The sequence below is a fragment of the Bufo gargarizans genome, chromosome 10 (assembly GCF_014858855.1).
Source record: "Bufo gargarizans isolate SCDJY-AF-19 chromosome 10, ASM1485885v1, whole genome shotgun sequence".
NCBI classification, from domain to species: Eukaryota; Metazoa; Chordata; class Amphibia; order Anura; family Bufonidae; genus Bufo; species Bufo gargarizans.
Genome location: NC_058089.1, coordinates 30960636 through 30981856, shown reverse-complemented (window position 1 = coordinate 30981856; position 21221 = coordinate 30960636). Strand labels below are relative to the sequence as shown.

Here is a 21221-nt window from a genome sequence, read left to right as displayed (position 1 = left end):
GGGAATCAATCGAGATACAGTGGGGGGTGATGACAGTAGTTGACAGAGTACAGATCAATGTAATCTGTAAGGTGGAAAGTAAAATAAAAAATACGAATATTCGTAAATCGAATTTTACGAAGTTCTACGTATTCGCGAATATGGTGCTATACTATATGAATGCACAGGCCTTTGCCTCTCTGTTCTGGGGACAAGTGTAGATATTTGCATTTGCGTTAATAAAATCGCCTTACGAAGATTCGCAGCTCAATTCAATCACTAATGTATGAATGCAAAGCCCTTTGCCTCTGTTCTGGGACAAGTGTAGATATTCGCATGTGCGCTAATAAAATCGCCTTACGAAGATTCGCAACTCAATTCACTAATGTATGAATGCAAAGCCCTTTGCCTCTGTTCTGGGACGTGCCGATATTCGCATGTGCGCTAATAAAATCGCCTTACGAAGATTCGCGCCTCAATCACTTTCTAGGCAATGTGAGTAAGATCTGAGCTGTTGGACCTTTGGGAAACAATCAATTATATGTGTACTGTAATTTTGTGGGGGGGGGGGGGGGAAACAAAAAACGAATATTCGTTTTTACGAATATATAGCACTATATTCGAAATATTCGCGAAATCGCGAAGTTGCGATATTCGCGAAAAAAATTTGCTTTTCGAATATTCGCGCTCAACACTACCCAGCACCCAGGCAGAGGAGAGAGGTCCCGTAACAGAGAATCTGGCTTCATGTCAGCAGAGAATCAGTCTTCATATCATAGCAGAGAATCAGGCTTCACGTCACCCACCACTGTAAGAGTCAATTTTCATAAATTTAGGCCCAGAACCCAGGCAGAGGAGAAAGGTCCCGTAACAGACAATCTGGCTTCATGTCAGCAGAGAATCAGTCTTCATATCATAGCAGAGAATCAGGCTTCACGTCACCCACCACTGCAACAGTCAATTGTCATAAATTTAGGCCCAGCACCCAGGCAGAGGAGAGAGCTCCCGTAACAGAGGATCTGGCTTCATGTCAGCAGAGAATCAGTCTGCATGTCATAGCAGAGAATGAGGCTTCACGTCACCCACCACTGCAACAGTCAATTGTCATAAATTTAGGCCCAGCACCCAGGCAGAGGAGAGAGCTCCCGTAACAGAGGATCTGGCTTCATGTCAGCAGAGAATCAGTCTGCATGTCATAGCAGAGAATGAGGCTTCACGTCACCCACCACTGCAACAGTCCATTGGCATATATTTAGGCCTAGCACACAGGCAGAGCAGAGAGGTCCCGTAACAGACAATCTGGCTTCATGTCAGCAGAGAATTAGTCTGCATGTCATAGCAGAGAATGAGGCTTCACGTCACCCACCACTGCAACAGTCCATTGGCATATATTTAGGCCTAGCACACAGGCAGAGCAGAGAGGTCCCGTAACAGACAATCTGGCTTCATGTCAGCAGAGAATCAGTCTGCATGTCATAGCAGAGAATGAGGCTTCACGTCACCCACCACTGCAACAGTCCATTGGCATATATTTAGGCCTAGCACACAGGCAGAGCAGAGAGGTCCCGTAACAGACAATCTGGCTTCATGTCAGCAGAGAATCAGTCTGCATGTCATAGCAGAGAATGAGGCTTCACGTCACCCACCACTGCAACAGTCCATTGGCATATATTTAGGCCTAGCACACAGGCAGAGCAGAGAGGTCCCGTAACAGACAATCTGGCTTCATGACAGCAGAGAATTAGTCTGCATGTCATAGCAGAGAATGAGGCTTCACGTCAGCCACCACTGCAACAGTCCATTGGCATATATTTAGGCCCAGCACCCAGGCAGAGGAGAGAGGTCCCGTAACAGACAATCTGGCTTCATGTCAGCAGAGAATTAGTCTGCATGTCATAGCAGAGAATCAGGCTTCACGTCAGCCACCACTGCAACAGTCCATTGTCATAAATTTAGGCCCAGCACCCAGGCAGAGGAGAGAGGTCCCGTAACAGACAATCTGGCTTCATGTCAGCAGAGAATTAGTCTGCATGTCATAGCAGAGAATGAGGCTTCACGTCAGCCACCACTGCAACAGTCCATTGGCATATATTTAGGCCTAGCACACAGGCAGAGCAGAGAGGTCCCGTAACAGACAATCTGGCTTCATGACAGCAGAGAATCAGTCTGCATGTCATAGCAGAGAATCAGGCTTCACGTCAGCCACCACTGCAACAGTCCATTGTCATAAATTTAGGCCCAGCACCCAGGCAGAGGAGAGAGGTCCCGTAACAGAGAATCTGGCTTCATGTCAGCAGAGAATCAGTCTTCATATCATAGCAGAGAATCAGGCTTCACGTCACCCACCACTGTAAGAGTCAATTTTCATAAATTTAGGCCCAGAACCCAGGCAGAGGAGAAAGGTCCCGTAACAGACAATCTGGCTTCATGTCAGCAGAGAATCAGTCTTCATATCATAGCAGAGAATCAGGCTTCACGTCACCCACCACTGCAACAGTCAATTTTCATAAATTTAGGCCCAGAACCCAGGCAGAGGAGAAAGGTCCCGTAACAGACAATCTGGCTTCATGTCAGCAGAGAATCAGTCTTCATATCATAGCAGAGAATCAGGCTTCACGTCACCCACCACTGCAACAGTCAATTTTCATAAATTTAGGCCCAGAACCCAGGCAGAGGAGAAAGGTCCCGTAACAGACAATCTGGCTTCATGTCAGCAGAGAATCAGTCTTCATATCATAGCAGAGAATCAGGCTTCACGTCACCCACCACTGCAACAGTCAATTTTCATAAATTTAGGCCCAGCACCCAGGCAGAGGAGAGAGGTCCCGTAACAGAGGATCTGGCTTCATGTCAGCAGAGAATCAGTCTGCATGTCATAGCAGAGAATCAGGCTTCACGTCACCCACCACTGCAACAGTCAATTGTCATAAATTTAGGCCCAGCACCCAGGCAGAGGAGAGAGCTCCCGTAACAGAGGATCTGGCTTCATGTCAGCAGAGAATCAGTCTGCATGTCATAGCAGAGAATGAGGCTTCACGTCACCCACCACTGCAACAGTCCATTGGCATATATTTAGGCCTAGCACACAGGCAGAGGAGAGGTTCATTCAACTTTGGGTAGCCTCGCAATATAATGGTAAAATGAAAATAAAAATAGGATTGAATGAGGAAGTGCCCTGGAGTCCAATAATATATGGTTATGGGGAGGTAGTTAATGTCTAATCTGGACAAGGGACGGACAGGTCCTGTGGGATCCATGCCTGGTTCATTTTTATGAACGTCAGCTTGTCCACATTGGCTGTAGACAGGCGGCTGCGTTTGTCTGTAATGACGCCCCCTGCCGTGCTGAATACACGTTCAGACAAAACGCTGGCTGCCGGGCAGGCCAGCACCTCCAAGGCATAAAAGGCTAGCTCTGGCCACGTGGACAATTTAGAGACCCAGAAGTTGAATGGGGCCGAACCATCAGTCAGTACGTGGAGGGGTGTGCACACGTACTGTTCCACCATGTTAGTGAAATGTTGCCTCCTGCTAACACGTTGCGTATCAGGTGGTGGTGCAGTTAGCTGTGGCGTGTTGACAAAAGTTTTCCACATCTCTGCCATGCTAACCCTGCCCTCAGAGGAGCTGGCCGTGACACAGCTGCCTTGGCGACCTCTTGCTCCTCCTCTGCCTTGGCCTTGGGCTTCCACTTGTTCCCCTGTGACATTTGGGAATGCTCTCAGTAGCGCGTCTACCAACGTGCGCTTGTACTCGCGCATCTTCCTATCACGCTCCAGTGCAGGAAGTAAGGTGGGCACATTGTCTTTGTAGCGTGGATCCAGCAGGGTGGCAACCCAGTAGTCCGCACAGGTTAAAATGTGGGCAACTCTGCTGTCGTTGCGCAGGCACTGCAGCATGTAGTCGCTCATGTGTGCCAGGCTGCCCAGGGGTAAGGACAAGCTGTCCTCTGTGGGAGGCGTATCGTCATCGTCCTGCCTTTCCCCCCAGCCACGCACCAGTGATGGACCCGAGCTGCGTTGGGTGCCACCCCGCTGTGACCATGCTTCATCCTCATCCTCCTCCACCTCCTCCTCATCCTCGTCCTCCTCGTCCTCCAGTAGTGGGCCCTGGCTGGCCACATTTGTACCTGGCCTCTGCTGTTGCAAAAAACCTCCCTCTGAGTCACTTCGAAGAGACTGGCCTGAAAGTGCTAAAAATGACCCCTCTTCCTCATCCTCCTCCTCCTCCTCCTGGGCCACCTCCTGTTCCATCATCGCCCTAAGTGTTTTCTCAAGGAGACATAGAAGTGGTATTGTAACGCTGATAACGGTGTCATCGCCACTGGCCATGTTGGTGGAGTACTCGAAACAGCGCAACAGGGCACACAGGTCTCGCATGGAGGCCCAGTCATTGGTGGTGAAGTGGTGCTGTTCTGTAGTGCGACTGACCCGTGCGTGCTGCAGCTGAAACTCCACTATGGCCTGCTGCTGCTCGCACAGTCTGTCCAGCATGTGCAAGGTGGAGTTCCACCTGGTGGGCACGTCGCATATGAGGCGGTGAGCGGGAAGGCCGAAGTTACGCTGTAGCGCAGACAGGCGAGCAGCGGCAGGATGTGAACGCCGGAAGCGCGAACAGACGGCCCGCACTTTATGCAGCAGCTCTGACATGTCGGGGTAGTTGTGAATGAACTTCTGCACCACCAAATTCAGCACATGCGCCAAGCAAGGGATGTGCGTCAAATTGGCTAGTCCCAGAGCTGCAACGAGATTTCGCCCATTATCACACACCACCAGGCCGGGCTTGAGGCTCACCGGCAGCAACCACTCGTCGGTCTGTTGTTCAATACCCCGCCACAACTCCTGTGCGGTGTGGGGCCTGTCCCCCAAACATATGAGTTTCAGAATGGCCTGCTGACGTTTACCCCGGGCTGTGCTGAAGTTGGTGGTGAAGGTGTGTGGCTGACTGGATGAGCAGGTGGAAGAAGAGGAGGAGGAAGCCGAGAAGGAGGAGGTGGCAACAGGAGGCAAAGAATGTTGCCCTGCGATCCTTGGCGGCGGCAGGACGTGCGCCAAACAGCTCTCCGCCTGGGGCCCAGCTGCCACTACATTTACCCAGTGTGCAGTTAGGGAGATATAGCGTCCCTGGCCGTGCTTACTGGTCCACGTATCTGTGGTTAGGTGGACCTTGCTACAGATGGCGTTGCGCAGTGCACACTTGATTTTATCGGATACTTGGTTGTGCAGGGAAGGCACGGCTCTCTTGGAGAAGTAGTGCCGGCTGGGAACAACATACTGTGGGACAGCAAGCGACATGAGCTGTTTGAAGCTGTCTGTGTCCACCAGCCTAAATGACAGCATTTCATAGGCCAGTAGTTTAGAAATGCTGGCATTCAGGGCCAGGGATCGAGGGTGGCTAGGTGGGAATTTACGCTTTCTATCAAATGTTTGTGAGATGGAGAGCTGAACGCTGGCGTGTGACATGGTTGAGACGCTTGGTGACGGAGGTGGTGGTGGTGGTGTTGGTGGTACATCCCCTGTTTGCTGGGCGGCAGGTGCCAACGTTCCTCCAGAGGCGGAGGAAGAGGCCGAGGCGGCAGCAGCAGAATAGGCCGAGGCGGCAGCAGCAGAAGAGGTAGCAGGGGGAGCCTGAGTGACTTCCTTGGTTTTAAGGTGTTTACTCCACTGCAGTTCATGCTTTGCATGCAGGTGCCTGGTCATGCAGGTTGTGCTCAGGTTCAGAACGTTAATGCCTCGCTTCAGGCTCTGATGGCACAGCGTGCAAACCACTCGGGTCTTGTCGTCAGCACATTGTTTGAAGAAGTGCCATGCCAGGGAACTCCTTGAAGCTGCCTTTGGGGTGCTCGGTCCCAGATGGCGGCGGTCAGTAGCAGGCGGAGTCTCTTGGCGGCGGGTGTTCTGCTTTTGCCCACTGCTCCCTCTTTTGCTACGCTGTTGGCTCGGTCTCACCACTGCCTCTTCCTCCGAACTGTGAAAGTCAGTGGCACGACCTTCATTCCATGTGGGGTCTAGGACCTCATCGTCCCCTGCATCGTCTTCCACCCAGTCTTGATCCCTGACCTCCTGTTCAGTCTGCACACTGCAGAAAGACGCAGCAGTTGGCACCTGTGTTTCGTCATCATCAGAGACATGCTGAGGTGGTATTCCCATGTCCTCATCATCAGGAAACATAAGTGGTTGTGCGTCAGTGCATTCTATGTCTTTCACCGCTGGGGAAGGGCTAGGTGGATGCCCTTGGGAAACCCTGCCAGCGGAGTCTTCAAACAGCATAAGAGACTGCTGCATAACTTGAGGCTGAGACAGTTTCCCTGGTATGCATGGGGGTGATGTGACAGACTGATGGGGTTGGTTTTCAGGCGCCATCTGTGCGCTTTCTGCAGAAGACTGGGTGGGAGATAATGTGAACGTGCTGGATCCACTGTCGGCCACCCAATTGACTAATGCCTGTACCTGCTCAGGCCTTACCATCCTTAGAACGGCATTGGGCCCCACCATATATCGCTGTAAATTCTGGCGGCTACTGGGACCTGAGGTAGTTGGTACACTAGGACGTGTGGATGTGGCAGAACGGCCACGTCCTCTCCCAGCACCAGAGGGTCCACTAACACCACCACGACCATGTCCACGTCCGCGTCCCTTACTAGATGTTTTTCTCATTGTTATGGTTCACCACAACAACAAATATATTATTTGGCCCAATGTATTGTATTCAAATTCAGCGGGATATAAATTTGAGGCCTAGTATTTAGGCGCTGGGTGACCGGTATGGATTTAGTGACAGAATTAGACTTGGAAATGCACAGAAGCGTGTGTGTGAAGTTATTCTGAATGACCCTATGTGCACCTTCAATATTATATACCCTTTTAGGGATAGATTTCAAATAGCTCTGATATAGCAGAAACCACTAAATTATGAAATTGCTAAATTGGGAATTGTACTTCAACCCAGAACAAAAAATGTGCTTTGACGGACACTAAATATCTTGCCCAGCAACAACAGTACAGCGGTGGGTAACGAGAGATTTAGAGGGATTTAAATTTGAGGCCTAGTATTTAGGCGCTGGGTCACCGGTATGGATTTAGTGACAGAATTAGACTTGGAAATGCACAGAAGCGTGTGTGTGAAGTTATTCTGAATGACCCTATGTGCACCTTCAATATTATATACCCTTTTAGGGATAGATTTCAAATAGCTCTGATATAGCAGAAACCACTAAATTATGAAATTGCTAAATTGGGAATTGTACTTCAACCCAGAACAAAAAATGTGCTTTGACGGACACTAAATATCTTGCCCAGCAACAACAGTACACCGGTGGGTAACGAGAGATTTAGAGGGAATTAAATTTGAGGCCTAGTATTTAGGCGCTGGGTCACCGGTATGGATTTAGTGACAGAATTAGACTTGGAAATGCACAGAAGCGTGTGTGTGAAGTTATTCTGAATGACCCTATGTGCACCTTCAATATTATATACCCTTTTAGGGATAGATTTCAAATAGCTCTGATATAGCAGAAACCACTAAATTATGAAATTGCTAAATTGGGAATTGTACTTCAACCCAGAACAAAAAATGTGCTTTGACGGACACTAAATATCTTGCCCAGCAACAACAGTACACCGGTGGGTAACGAGAGATTTAGAGGGAATTAAATTTGAGGCCTAGTATTTAGGCGCTGGGTCACCGGTATGGATTTAGTGACAGAATTAGACTTGGAAATGCACAGAAGCGTGTGTGTGAAGTTATTCTGAATGACCCTATGTGCACCTTCAATATTATATACCCTTTTAGGGATAGATTTCAAATAGCTCTGATATAGCAGAAACCACTAAATTATGAAATTGCTAAATTGGGAATTGTACTTCAACCCGGAACAAAAAATGTGCTTTGACGGACACTAAATATCTTGCCCAGCAACAACAGTACAGCGGTGGGTAACGAGAGATTTAGAGGTATTTAAATTTGAGGCCTAGTATTTAGGCGCTGGGTCACCGGTATGGATTTAGTGACAGAATTAGACTTGGAAATGCACAGAAGCGTGTGTGTGAAGTTATTCTGAATAACCCAATGTGCACCTTCAATATTATATACCCTTTTAGGGATAGATTTCAAATAGCTCTGATATAGCAGAAACCACTAAATTATGAAATTGCTAAATTGGGAATTGTACTTCAACCCAGAACAAAAAATGTGCTTTGACGGACACTAAATATCTTGCCCAGCAACAACAGTACAGTGGTGGGTAACGAGAGATTTAGAGGGATTTAAATTTGAGGCCTAGTATTTAGGCGCTGGGTCACCGGTATGGATTTAGTGACAGAATTAGACTTGGAAATGCACAGAAGCGTGTGTGTGAAGTTATTCTGAATGACCCTATGTGCACCTTCAATATTATATACCCTTTTAGGGATAGATTTCAAATAGCTCTGATATAGCAGAAACCACTAAATTATGAAATTGCTAAATTGGGAATTGTACTTCAACCCAGAACAAAAAATGTGCTTTGACGGACACTAAATATCTTGCCCAGCAACAACAGTACACCGGTGGGTAACGAGAGATTTAGAGGGAATTAAATTTGAGGCCTAGTATTTAGGCGCTGGGTCACCGGTATGGATTTAGTGACAGAATTAGACTTGGAAATGCACAGAAGCGGGTGTGTGTGAAGTTATTCTGAATGACCCTATGTGCACCTTCAATATTATATACCCTTTTTGGGATAGATTTCAAATAGCTCTGATATAGCAGAAACCACTAAATTATGAAATTGCTAAATTGGGAATTGTACTTCAACCCAGAACAAAAAATGTGCTTTGACGGACACTAAATATCTTGCCCAGCAACAACAGTACACCGGTGGGTAACGAGAGATTTAGAGGGAATTAAATTTGAGGCCTAGTATTTAGGCGCTGGGTCACCGGTATGGATTTAGTGACAGAATTAGACTTGGAAATGCACAGAAGCGTGTGTGTGAAGTTATTCTGAATGACCCTATGTGCACCTTCAATATTATATACCCTTTTAGGGATAGATTTCAAATAGCTCTGATATAGCAGAAACCACTAAATTATGAAATTGCTAAATTGCGAATTGTACTTCAACCCAGAACAAAAAATGTGCTTTGACGGACACTAAATATCTTGCCCAGCAACAACAGTACACCGGTGGGTAACGAGAGATTTAGAGGGAATTAAATTTGAGGCCTAGTATTTAGGCGCTGGGTCACCGGTATGGATTTAGTGACAGAATTAGACTTGGAAATACACAGTAGCGGGTGTGTGTGAAGTTATTCTGAATGACCCTATGTGCACCTTCAATATTATATACCCTTTTAGGGATAGATTTCAAATAGCTCTGATATAGCAGAAACCACTAAATTATGAAATTGCTAAATTGGGAATTGTACTTCAACCCAGAACAAAAAATGTGCTTTGACGGACACTAAATATCTTGCCCAGCAACAACAGTACAGCGGTGGGTAACGAGAGATTTAGAGGGAATTAAATTTGAGGCCTAGTATTTAGGCGCTGGGTCACCGGTATGGATTTAGTGACAGAATTAGACTTGGAAATACACAGTAGCGGGTGTGTGTGAAGTTATTCTGAATGACCCTATGTGCACCTTCAATATTATATACCCTTTTTGGGATAGATTTCAAATAGCTCTGATATAGCAGGAACCACTAAATTATGAAATTGCTAAATTGGGAATTGTACTTCAACCCAGAACAAAAAATGTGCTTTGACGGGCACTAAATAACTTTCCCAGCTACAACAGGACAACGGTAACGAGAGATTTAGAGGGATTTAAATTTGAGGCCTAGTATTTAGGCGCTGGGTGACAGGTATGGGTTTAGTGACAGAATTAGACTTGGAAATACACAGTAGCGGGTGTGTGTGAAGTTATTCTGAATGACCCTATGTGCACCTTCAATATTATATACCCTTTTTGGGATAGATTTCAAATAGCTCTGATATAGCAGAAACCACTAAATTATGAAATTGCTAAATTGGGAATTGTACTTCAACCCAGAACAAAAAATGTGCTTTGACGGACACTAAATATCTTGCCCAGCAACAACAGTACAGCGGTGGGTAACGAGAGATTTAGAGGGAATTAAATTTGAGGCCTAGTATTTAGGCGCTGGGTCACCGGTATGGATTTAGTGACAGAATTAGACTTGGAAATACACAGTAGCGGGTGTGTGTGAAGTTACTCTGAATGACCCTATGTGCACCTTCAATATTATATACCCTTTTTGGGATAGATTTCAAAGAGCTCTGATATAGCAGGAACCACTAAATTATGAAATTGCTAAATTGGGAATTGTATTTCAACCCAGAACAAGAAATGTGCTTGAACGGACACTAAATAACTCGCCCAGCTACAGCACTAGGGACAGATTTAGCTGGATATAAATTTGAGGCCTAGTATTTAGGCGCTGGGTGACCGGTATGGATTTAGTGACAGAATTAGACTGGGATATGGCCAAAAAATGAACAGACTATTGCTGGTTAAATGCACTTGGTGTGACAGCTTCACCCTGATGTAGGCTTTAGCCAAAAAACAACCACACCATTGAGGGTTAAATGCACTTGGTGACAGGCGCAGCTTGCCCCTGATTTTGTATATGGCCAAAAAATGAACAGACTATTGCTGGTTAAATGCACTTGGTGTGACAGCTTCACCCTGATGTAGGCTTTAGCCAAAAAACAACCACACCATTGAGGGTTAAATGCACTTGGTGACAGGCGCAGCTTGCCCCTGATTTTGTATATGGCCAAAAAATGAACAGACTATTGCTGGTTAAATGCACTTGGTGTGACAGCTTCACCCTGATGTAGGCTTTAGCCAAAAAACAACCACACCATTGAGGGTTAAATGCACTTGGTGACAGGCGCAGCTTGCCCCTGATTTTGTATATGGCCAAAAAATGAACAGACTATTGCTGGTTAAATGCACTTGGTGTGACAGCTTCACCCTGATGTAGGCTTTAGCCAAAAAACAACCACACCATTGAGGGTTAAATGCACTTGGTCGCAGCTTGTGCTGGCGCACCACAAGACACAAAATGGCCGCCGATCACCCCAGAAAAATGAGACTGACAAACGGTCTGTGCAGCCTAAAAACAGTGAGCAATTGAGGATCAGCAGCTCAATGATCCACAGCTGCAGATCGATCAGTTAATCAAGTCCTTTGGAGGAGTTAATCTGCCTAATCTCGCCCTACTGTCGCAGCCGCAACCTCTCCCTACGCTAATCAGAGCAGAGTGACGGGCGGCGCTATGTGACTCCAGCTTAAATAGAGGCTGGGTCACATGGTGCTCTGGCCAATCACAGCCATGCCAATAGTAGGCATGGCTGTGATGGCCTCTTGGGGCAAGTAGTATGACGCTTGTTGATTGGCTGCTTTGCAGCCTTTCAAAAAGCGCCAAGAAAGCGTCACAAAAGCGCCAAGAAAGCGACGAACACCGAACCCGAACCCGGACTTTTACGAAAATGTCCGGGTTCGGGTCCGTGTCACGGACACCCCAAAATTCGGTACGAACCCGAACTATACAGTTCGAGTTCGCTCATCCCTAACCATCAATGTTAGACACTGATCACCTATATTACAAGATACTGCCATCGTCTTTCATAAGAATACCAGTTTAACCAAATTGGCAAACAGGACACAGGTTATGTTGTTCACTTCTCAGTCCAAATAGCAAGTGGTATGCTACATGGTGTCTTTCTTCTCTTTAGGTATTATACTGAACCCAATACAATTTGGAAATTTGCAAAACATTCATGACCCAAATGATGAGTGCACAGACAAAGATGAGACTCAGAAAACAGACACAGCGCAATGTTCCCAATTCGTAAGTAAAGGGCTTGTCTGAGTGTTTAATACTAATATTGATCCACTGTTTTCACCCAGAAATCTCTTATAAATGTTACTTTGCAGAGAGTATGTAACTATTGATATTTCTACCCTTTAGCGCTCTGTGTGTGAACAGCACCTGAGACATGAGGCATTCTCAGACTGTGAAAGTCTCCTGAACCTGGAAAACTACATCCAGGCCTGCATGCTGGACATGTGCTCCTGTGATCACTCTCAAGACTCCTTCTGCTTGTGTAGCACCATCACTGAGTATTCCCGACAATGCTCTCACGCTGGAGGACGTCCGGGAAACTGGAGAACTGATAACTTCTGTCGTAAGGATTTTAATTCTCCTCACTTACATAAAATCTGTCACCTCTCCTGACATGACAGTTTTAGTAAATATTATATTACCCATGGAACAACAAGTCTGGAGCATGTTTTCTTTAAATGTATGTCATTCCACTAGTGGGATTTGGGGGGTACTATCTCTTCTTGGAGAGAGAGTGCCTTAGTTGGCATGAGAAGAGTTATAGGCCATGCTCCTCTGGAATTCTGGGAAGAGGGTATGGAAATGAGCTCTAAACAAGCTCTGCTAATGCCACCAGATGTAAGGCAGCTATACTATAAGTCAATATTTGGCCCTTTAACTAGCCCTTGAGACATGACTTGGATATTAAATAAGCCAGCATCTCATCTGCAGACAGCTGTTTCAGGGTGATTTACCCTCATCAATGCAGAGCAGAGAGTACTGGCTTAACTGGGTGAGAGGCCTAAGTCAGGATTTGTTGGTTACTATCTCTCCTCGGGGAAAGAGAGCGCCTTAGTCAGCGCGAGGAGACTTATAGGCCATACATGCTCATCTGGAACTCTGAGAAGATGTTATTCCTCCTGGAAATGCGAAAGGAGCTTGCTCCTGCACAGTCTGATGTTGTTAGCTCTGACTGGACAGTGCCAGACTGTGTCAAATTCGTTCATGCACTTCTAGCAGTAACAGATGAGCTGCATAAAACAGCATTCTAAGAAGAAAATTCTAAAAATCCTAAATTCTTATATCATGAAGAATACAAGTGCATATTAAAACAGAACTTCCAGGAGAGGTGACTAGTGTTGGTCAAGCACCAAAGTGCTCATGTGCTCTGGTGCTCGAGTAGAATATTTCCCGATGCTCAAGTGATCTACAGAGCACCCGAGCACAATGGAAGAACCCGAGCATTAAACCAGGCACCCCCTGCTCTGAAAAGGGGAGGGTGTCGGGACTCTAGTTAGGCTTAGGAGTCCCTGCTCTGACTCCATATATAGCTATGTCCATATATGGGGTCAGTGCTTGGGGACACCCAGTGTATTTAAATCTAATTTAGCCTGTATTTCTGAAAAGTTTCTGGCAGGATTCAAACTCACAAACCTCTACATTACAGCCAAGAATGTTAACCACTACACTATAGAGCTGCATTGCCAGTTACTAAAAAAAAAAAAAAATTAAAAAAATATGAGACACAGTTGAAGTCTAATTTATTATGTAACTGGCCATGCAACTCTAAAGTGTAGTGGTTAACATTCTTGCCTGTAATGTAGATGGTTGTGAGTTCGAAACCCGCCAGAAACTTTTCAGAAATAGAGGCTATAATTAGATTTAAATACACTGACTCGAGCATCGCGCTTGAGAACACGTGATATTTGGCCGAGCATAGGGATGCTCGAGCCGAACGCTGAGCGTGCTCGCCCAACACTAGAGGTGACAGCTCCTCTATAAGCCTTAAATGACTATGAATGAAATATAAAGCATTCACGCAGAAGAGATTGATGCTCTCACTTATTTCATGCATAATATAAATTGAGATTGATATGTTTTCCAGCTAAACAATGTCCTGCAAATATGATTTATCAAGAAAGTGCCTCGCCTTGCAAGAACTCGTGCTCCCACCTAGAAATACACAGCTTGTGTGAGGAGCATTACATGGATGGCTGCTTCTGTCCTGAAGGTGAGTTATGCAGAAATAATATATAAAATTCCTGCCCATAATAATAAAGTGAGAGGTTTATTGTACTATACAAACATAATAAAACTACACTGAGCATACAGAGAAGTCAGCAAGTGCACATGGTCTCTACCTTTACAACTGCATCCAGTTAGGTACCTCCTAAACAATTTAACACTATGTGGGTTCAACCTTTTCTGCTGATCATGTAATTTCTTAAGATGCTGCATATTTATGGCTGTACGTTTTCTGCTTGAGGGCTCCAAAATCCATGCAGAGACATAAATAAGCAGAGTTTATGATGAAGACAATTTCTGAAGTCAGTTTTTCTTGAGTCTCTGTTGCCCTAATGAGCTCCAAATTTATTAAAAGTCGCATATAACACTACAGTCTACAGTTTTTATATCAAGGAACTGTAGTAGCAGGCACTCTCTAAATCTAGAGTCACATATTAATTGTAATAAAAACAGCAATACTGAGTTATCAAAATTTAGATGTATTTCTATAAAATGCAGGTAATACAAATCTCAATAATAAATGATGCAAAAGGTAATAAATAATGATAAAAGGAAAAATAGATGAGGTAATAGTCCCAAACAATAGTAGATTATTGATATAAAAATAGTATAAAATGGTAAAATCAGGTAGCTAATAATTTGCAAAAAAATTATGATGTAAAAATAAATCAGTATTGCATATATAGTCCTTCCAATGTTGTAAAACATATACTTTATACTATATTCGGTAGCAACCTTGTATGTTTTGGGTTGTAGCTGATCCGAAATAATACTGCTGGTCTCAGGTACAAGTCTTAATAAACTGCTGATATCAAGTTAAAAATCGTATTCGATAAAAACACAGAAAACCCTCCTGTTGAATTTGTATCCTATCAGAGGGAGTCTGTCAAAGGAACCTACGTGCGGGGTAGGTATTCTTCGGTAGCTGTGCCTTAACACGGCGTCCCGCATTTCCCCCTACTCAGCTCTTCCTATTTAGTCAATTGCAGCCTTACCCGGACAAGGCCTCGGCGTCCCACGTGGAGTCTGGTGGCGTGCTTCGCATAGGTTAGGGAATGCAGTTATTTGCGCTGTCTCGCCACGTATCCTTCACACGTGACCGGGATGTAATTGATCCGGGAAAAAGGCAAAACCAGTGATGCGGTAAAGTCTTTGATTAGATGAATAATATTAGTAAGTCCCCAAACTTCCTCAAACGTGTTTCGGGGCATTCGGTCCCTTCATCATCACACTCACTGAGCGCTGCGCACTCCAGTATTATTATTCATCTAATCAGAGACTGTATCGCATCACTGGTTTTGCCTTTTTCCCGGATCAATTACATCCCGGTCACGTGTAATCGTGAGACAGAGCAAACAACCGCATTGCCTAACCTATGCGAAGCGCGCCCCCAGAGTCCACATGGGACGCCGAGGCCTTGTCCGGGTAAGGCTGCAATTGACTAAATCGGAAGAGCTGCGTAGGGGAAAATTCTGAGAGGTAAACAATTTTAGGTGCCGAAGAAGACACGGGGACGCCGCGTTAAGGCACAGCTACCGAAGAATACCTACCCCGCACGTAAGTTCTTTTGACAGACTCCCTCTGATAGGATACTAATTCAACAGGAGGGTTTTCTGTGTTTTTATCGAATATGATTTTTAACTTGAGATCAGCAGTTTATTAAGACTTGTACCTGAGACCAGCAGTACTATTTCGGATCAGCTACAACCTGAAACATACAAGGTTGCTACCGAATATTACAAAAATCGAAAGTATATGGTTAACAACATTGGAAGGACTATATATGCAATACTGATTAATTTTTACATCATCTTTTTTCAGATTATTAGCTACCTGGTTTTACTATTTTTATACTATTTTTATATCATTAATCTACTATTGTTTGGGACTATTACCTCATCAATTTTTCCTTTTATCATTATTTATTACCTTTATTGCATCATTTATTATTGAGATTTTTTATTATCTGCATTTTATAGAAATACATCTAAAATTTGATAACTCAGTATTGCCTGTTTTTATTACAATTAATATGTGACTCTAGAATTAGAGAGTGCCTGCTACTACAGTTCCTCTATATTCTTTATTACTGACTGGGTGAGTCACAGCAGTTGCACCTCAAACCACTGTAATATCTGGTGGAGCTGTCCAATCACTAGACTTACTTACAGTTTTTATGTCACCCTTCTGCTAGAGTAAGAGTGCTCCTTTTTTGTAACATTTAAAAAGTTGCAATAGGTAATTAACATAGGAAACCGCTTGAACTTTTCCACCCGCTTCAGTCACTAGGGGGAACTTAGGGGGAGTTTAGAAGTCTAATGCATACTTAGGGGTAGGATTTATCAAAGATTTTATGCCACAATAGTGGCGTAAAAAAGTGTATGATTATGGCACATGTTATATTTGTGCCATAATTTGGACATTTAGAGGTTCTTGACACTTTTTAAAAGTGTTGAGAAAAGGGTCGGGGCACAGAAGGAGGGTGGGGCTTAGCGCTGCCAGCTGGTTTTACTATAACCGTTGTCAAAAACTGGCATAGATTAGAGCTCAAGTCTGCCCAGCCTCTAGCTGGTGTAGACTTCAGTTTCTGGGGCACGGCAGGGCAGAGATGTAACTAATATATTAAGAGGTGTTACGAATCAGCGGGTATGAACCCACTGTGCCACTGACTGGCTATACTCTGGAGGGGCGTGTCTAAGCAACTACCTGGTTTTCACTAGAGCTTTTGATGGTGAGGATAGACTTGAGCCGATAGTGTAGTTGCCAGGGGCTACTCCAGAGCAATCTCTAAGTCAGTGGCAGCTGGTCCAGGCAGACCAGGAGGTACCGGGGAAGGGTACTAGAAGTACAGGTGTTAGTCAGGCAGGTGGGTCATTACTAGGAGCAACAGTGCATGACCAAAGGATGAGGCAGAGGCGTAGTCAGATAGGCAAAAGGTCAGGGCAGGTGGCACAGGTACAGGTCAGGCAATCAAGTTTGGCAACAGGAGAGTCAAGGCAAGCAGGTAGGGATCAGACGGGTAACAGAATCCATGAACACAGGTACAAGTCAGGAACACAAATGAATCTCAGGAACCTAGCAGAGCATAAGGAACTTGACACTGAGGCATCTGGGAAGGGGGCTGAGCCACTTATATATGCGCATGAGGGCTAGGATTGGTCAGCAAGGTCACATGACCTAACCCATAAAACCCAGGAAATGATGTGCGCCAGCCCTCAAGGAAGAGCTGCAAAAAACCAGCAGCAAGCATGCTGTGGGCCATGAAACTGTGGAGCGGATCCTCAGAACCACAGCACCTACACAAACAGAGCCCAGAGCTGCAGCGGTAAATGGGAAGCTCTGGCCACAAATCACCCCTGAGCACGGGACCGTGGTGGTAAGCAGGGTAACAGCGGCGCACGACAGCCGCTGTTACAAGAGGCATCTTACACCAGTAGAGGGAGGTTAAGACTGGGACTGGTCTTGTCTTCTAATGAAGTTCAATGTATAGACAGTATGTGGTGGCTGCAGGCCGTCTCTGACATTTACAGGAGGAGTGAGATATGAGGAGATTTGGACAAGTAATGATTCTGTAACTATACAGTTTTTAGGGGTCTCATAGGTGGCAAATTCACAGGAGAATAGACTATAGTACATATATTGCGCATATATACATTTATGAAAGATTAAAATGACATTTTATAGAATAATAAAATATATTTATTGACTCTTTCCAGGCACTGTACAGGATGATTATACCAACAGGGGCTGTGTACCGGTCAGCCAGTGTCACTGCAAGCATCGAGATACTTTATATGCGCCCGGAGAAACCATGGAAAACGACTGCGATGAATGGTAAGGACAGGAATATGAGGGTCTCTAAGATGATCTCAGTGGTTTTCTAACCAAGTAGCTATGCTTTCCTCCAACCGGGGCAAAGATTCTGCTTGCTGCTCTAGCCCTGTTATAACCTGGCCAAAGGAGAGGCTTGTAGGCTCTGCCAGACCTATATATCTACGTTCTGTCTCCAAGCAATCTACCAATCCATGTCTCTCATGTATCTTCCCAATATTATATTTATTTTAGCCACTGTGTAGCAGGAAAATGGAGTTGTACAGATCGGTCCTGCCCAGGAGTTTGCGCCATTGAAGGTGGAGCACATTTCACCACTTTTGATAAGAAGGCCTACACTTTTCATGGGAACTGTTACTATGTGTTATCTAAGGCAAGAAATAGTTATTTTAAGTTCTTTTTTCTATCTATCTATCTATGAAAATGTAATTGACTTTCTTATGGTTTATTCCTCATTACAGGGCAATTCAAATGAATCACATGTAATATTAGGTGAACTGACACCCTGTAGTTCTTCCGAGAGAGAAACCTGTCTTAAATCTGTTGTATTCCTGACAGACAACAAGAACAATGTAAGTATTATTAACAATAGACTGGCAATAGTAATAGTAGTGGCTCTTAAGAAAATAATAAAGAATTAAGACTAATCTAATCTAAGAAGCCCATTCATCTATCTTTTAATTCCTCTAGGTTGTGATCATCAAAGCAGATGGCACAGTGCTATTCAATGAGCTTAAAATAACCTTGCCTCATCTAACAGGTAAAAATCACAAATATATATAAAATGTATGCAATTATATATTCAGAAAATAAACAAAACCATGGGTCCGAATGGGTGAAGGAGATTTGATGGTGGGATCTCAATTTCTAGGTCACTAGGTAACTATCAGGATGTCTCTGTTTTTCCACAGCCAGTTTTTCAGTCCTGCAGCCGTTTGAAAACTATATCATTCTTCAAGCTATAAATGGCCTCAAAATGCAGATTCAGCTGTCTCCGACAATGCAGTTATACCTTACAATGGAGAAATTCGCCAAAGGACAACTGCAAGGTCAGTTAAACCAACACCAATTTTTTGGTTGTTGCGTGGTGTTTTTTAAGCATGCTGCTTATTTTGGATCTAGGGAAAAATTATCTTGACTGAGCTAGGACAAACAAATGCGTTTGAAGTGATTCATTTTGCACCAAATGGAATCCCACAGAAATGACCATGATAGAACATACATTTGACCCCTTTAATAAAAAAGTGCATGCAGAAATATGATAAATTCTAAAGGTTATAAACACTCTGCTTCATATTTGTATTTAGCAATATGAATAACTTGCAAAAAGGGCAAGCTGGTAAGAACTAAATCATATATAATACCTCTATCATGCTATCGCATCACAAATTTAGAACTTGTTGTCTATTGGGTTTTCTAAAGATGCAACTATATAGAAGCACAATGTGAAATAACTTGTTTTGTGACAACTATCATAAAAGTTATGAACACCTTTGGGGTGTGTTTTTTTTAATGAACTGCTTGTATTTTTTCTAAAAGCAATTTTTATAATTGAGTCTTATTAAAAATGTTCCATTGTTTGTCTTCTGCAGCCTGCATGTACTCTCATACATTGCAGGCTGCTCAGTCCTATTCAGTGAATCCATCAGACAAGTCCTTTGATGGCTCGGACTGTAGTCAAGGGTCTAGGTCCCAGCTCTCCTGAACATGATTATAAGCTGACATTTTTACAACCAAATAAAATAACCATACTTCAAAAAGGTTTCAGCTTTATGAACATTTAGGAGAGCAGAGAGAGGGCCACCAGAGAGCTCATTTGATGGATTTAGCATAGAACCGGAAAAAGCAGCCTGCAGTGTATCAGAATACATTGTATGAGAATAAACTGTTAAACATTTCAACAAAACCCAATCACAAAAAATAATTTTAACCAAAAAACTTCACAGTTTGTAAAAAATTCCATCAAAGCTCTCCGTATAGCCTCCAACTCTCTCAGTGCTGTCCAGATTTTTACAAATGGTGGCATTGTCCTTAGAATAGGCCATGACTGTCTGATCACCAACACCCCACTGATGGAAGCTGGTTACTGCAGCAAAGTGAAGTGCCTGGGAGCAGTGCTGCAGTAACCAACTCCAAGCACCATACAGTGGACAGAGCAGTGTAGTTCCAACTCCAACTTCTAGCTTCTAAAAAGCTGGAAACCCCTTTTAGCATATAGAATACCTTGAGGGAAAAAAATCCCAATAATTTTTTTAAAATAGTTCTAGCAGTCTCTTTTTATTTGGATCTCCAAAGTATCAAGTAGACATGGTATAATATAAGAACTTACAGTAAAAGTAAAAGGACGAGGCACTCACCCATCGAAAATGGAGTTTATTCAGATGCCATGGTACATGGGATGTGGACAGAAAATGACTTTCCTGTCCACCTCCTATGTACCATGATGTGTGAATAAATGCCACTTTGGATGGGTGAGTGTCAAATCCGTCTTCTACTGCATGTTGCAATCTAGAGACTTTCTCTGCGACACTGAGCACCACTGATATCAAAGTAATTGAGTCTCCATCTGGATGGAAACTTACACATCTGGGTTGAAGAGAGTTTTGCAGCAGCACCATGTGTTCTTCATTTTTGGATCATAAAAGAACTGGTGGAATGTGGCCCATTTATTTTCCAGTTTCACTATATTTTTTATTAACAATATTCCAAATGGTCATAACAATTCATTGTCTTGTTTAGGTCTTTGTGGAGACTTTAACTCTAAGGAAGGAGATGACTTTAAAACATCTGGAGGTCTTGTGGAAGCCACAGCATCAGCCTTTGTCAACACGTGGAAGGCCCAGGCCAGTTGCCATGACATATCTGACTGGTTGGAGGATCCGTGCAGCCTCAGCATTGAGAACAGTAAGACTATATTTCACTGCACATCAAAACATGTCTTGATAAAAATTATATCTAAAAGATAAAGTTGTTTGACTAAAAAAAATCTACTGTAATAAAGACAGGGATACAAAGCATAGTAAAAAAGACAACACTATACTGTAGATACCAGTCAGTAGTGAACATAGGAAAGACCATCATAGTAGTAATAGTCTGTCAGGAATGGATACTGATCCAGCTTTTATGAATTAAAGCAATGAAGATATTGTTAACATAGCCATATCTCCAAGGATTACAGTGTATATAGATTACTTTCTTGGTTTGAATCTGATAGATGGGCCCATCCAGCCCTGAAACGTATAATTCCCATCCAATTAAATAAACAGCTTATACTTACCTACTGAAGTCTCCTTACCTATAAGAGCAGTGTGCCGATTCTTGGTTTTCTGTAGCCACATATGATGTTCTTGAATTTTCTTCCACTAATATGGCATTTAAATTTCCAAATTCCTGTATTTTTCAGAAAATTACGCAGAATATTGGTGCTCTAACTTGGAAAGGGAGGAGTCTGCTTTTGCCAAGTGTCATTCCACAATAGATCCTACTGAATATGTAAAGGTTGGTGGCAATTTTGCATGTACAATCTCAAGCACCTTTGTACTATACCATACTAT

The 21221-nt window shown here is 43.9% G+C and overlaps 1 protein-coding gene across 1 annotated transcript in view; it reads left to right on the top strand.

The window, feature by feature from the left end:
- The window catches only part of LOC122920031 (mucin-2-like), a 113039-nt gene that overhangs the window by 7397 nt on the left and 84421 nt on the right, over nucleotides 1–21221 (top strand). Inside the window, 10 exon segments of the mRNA XM_044269241.1 lie at nucleotides 11723–11838; nucleotides 11959–12175; nucleotides 13697–13822; nucleotides 17553–17670; nucleotides 17902–18040; nucleotides 18129–18239; nucleotides 18358–18427; nucleotides 18579–18716; nucleotides 20407–20571; nucleotides 21071–21165. Coding sequence (XP_044125176.1) covers nucleotides 11723–11838; nucleotides 11959–12175; nucleotides 13697–13822; nucleotides 17553–17670; nucleotides 17902–18040; nucleotides 18129–18239; nucleotides 18358–18427; nucleotides 18579–18716; nucleotides 20407–20571; nucleotides 21071–21165 — 1295 coding nt within the window.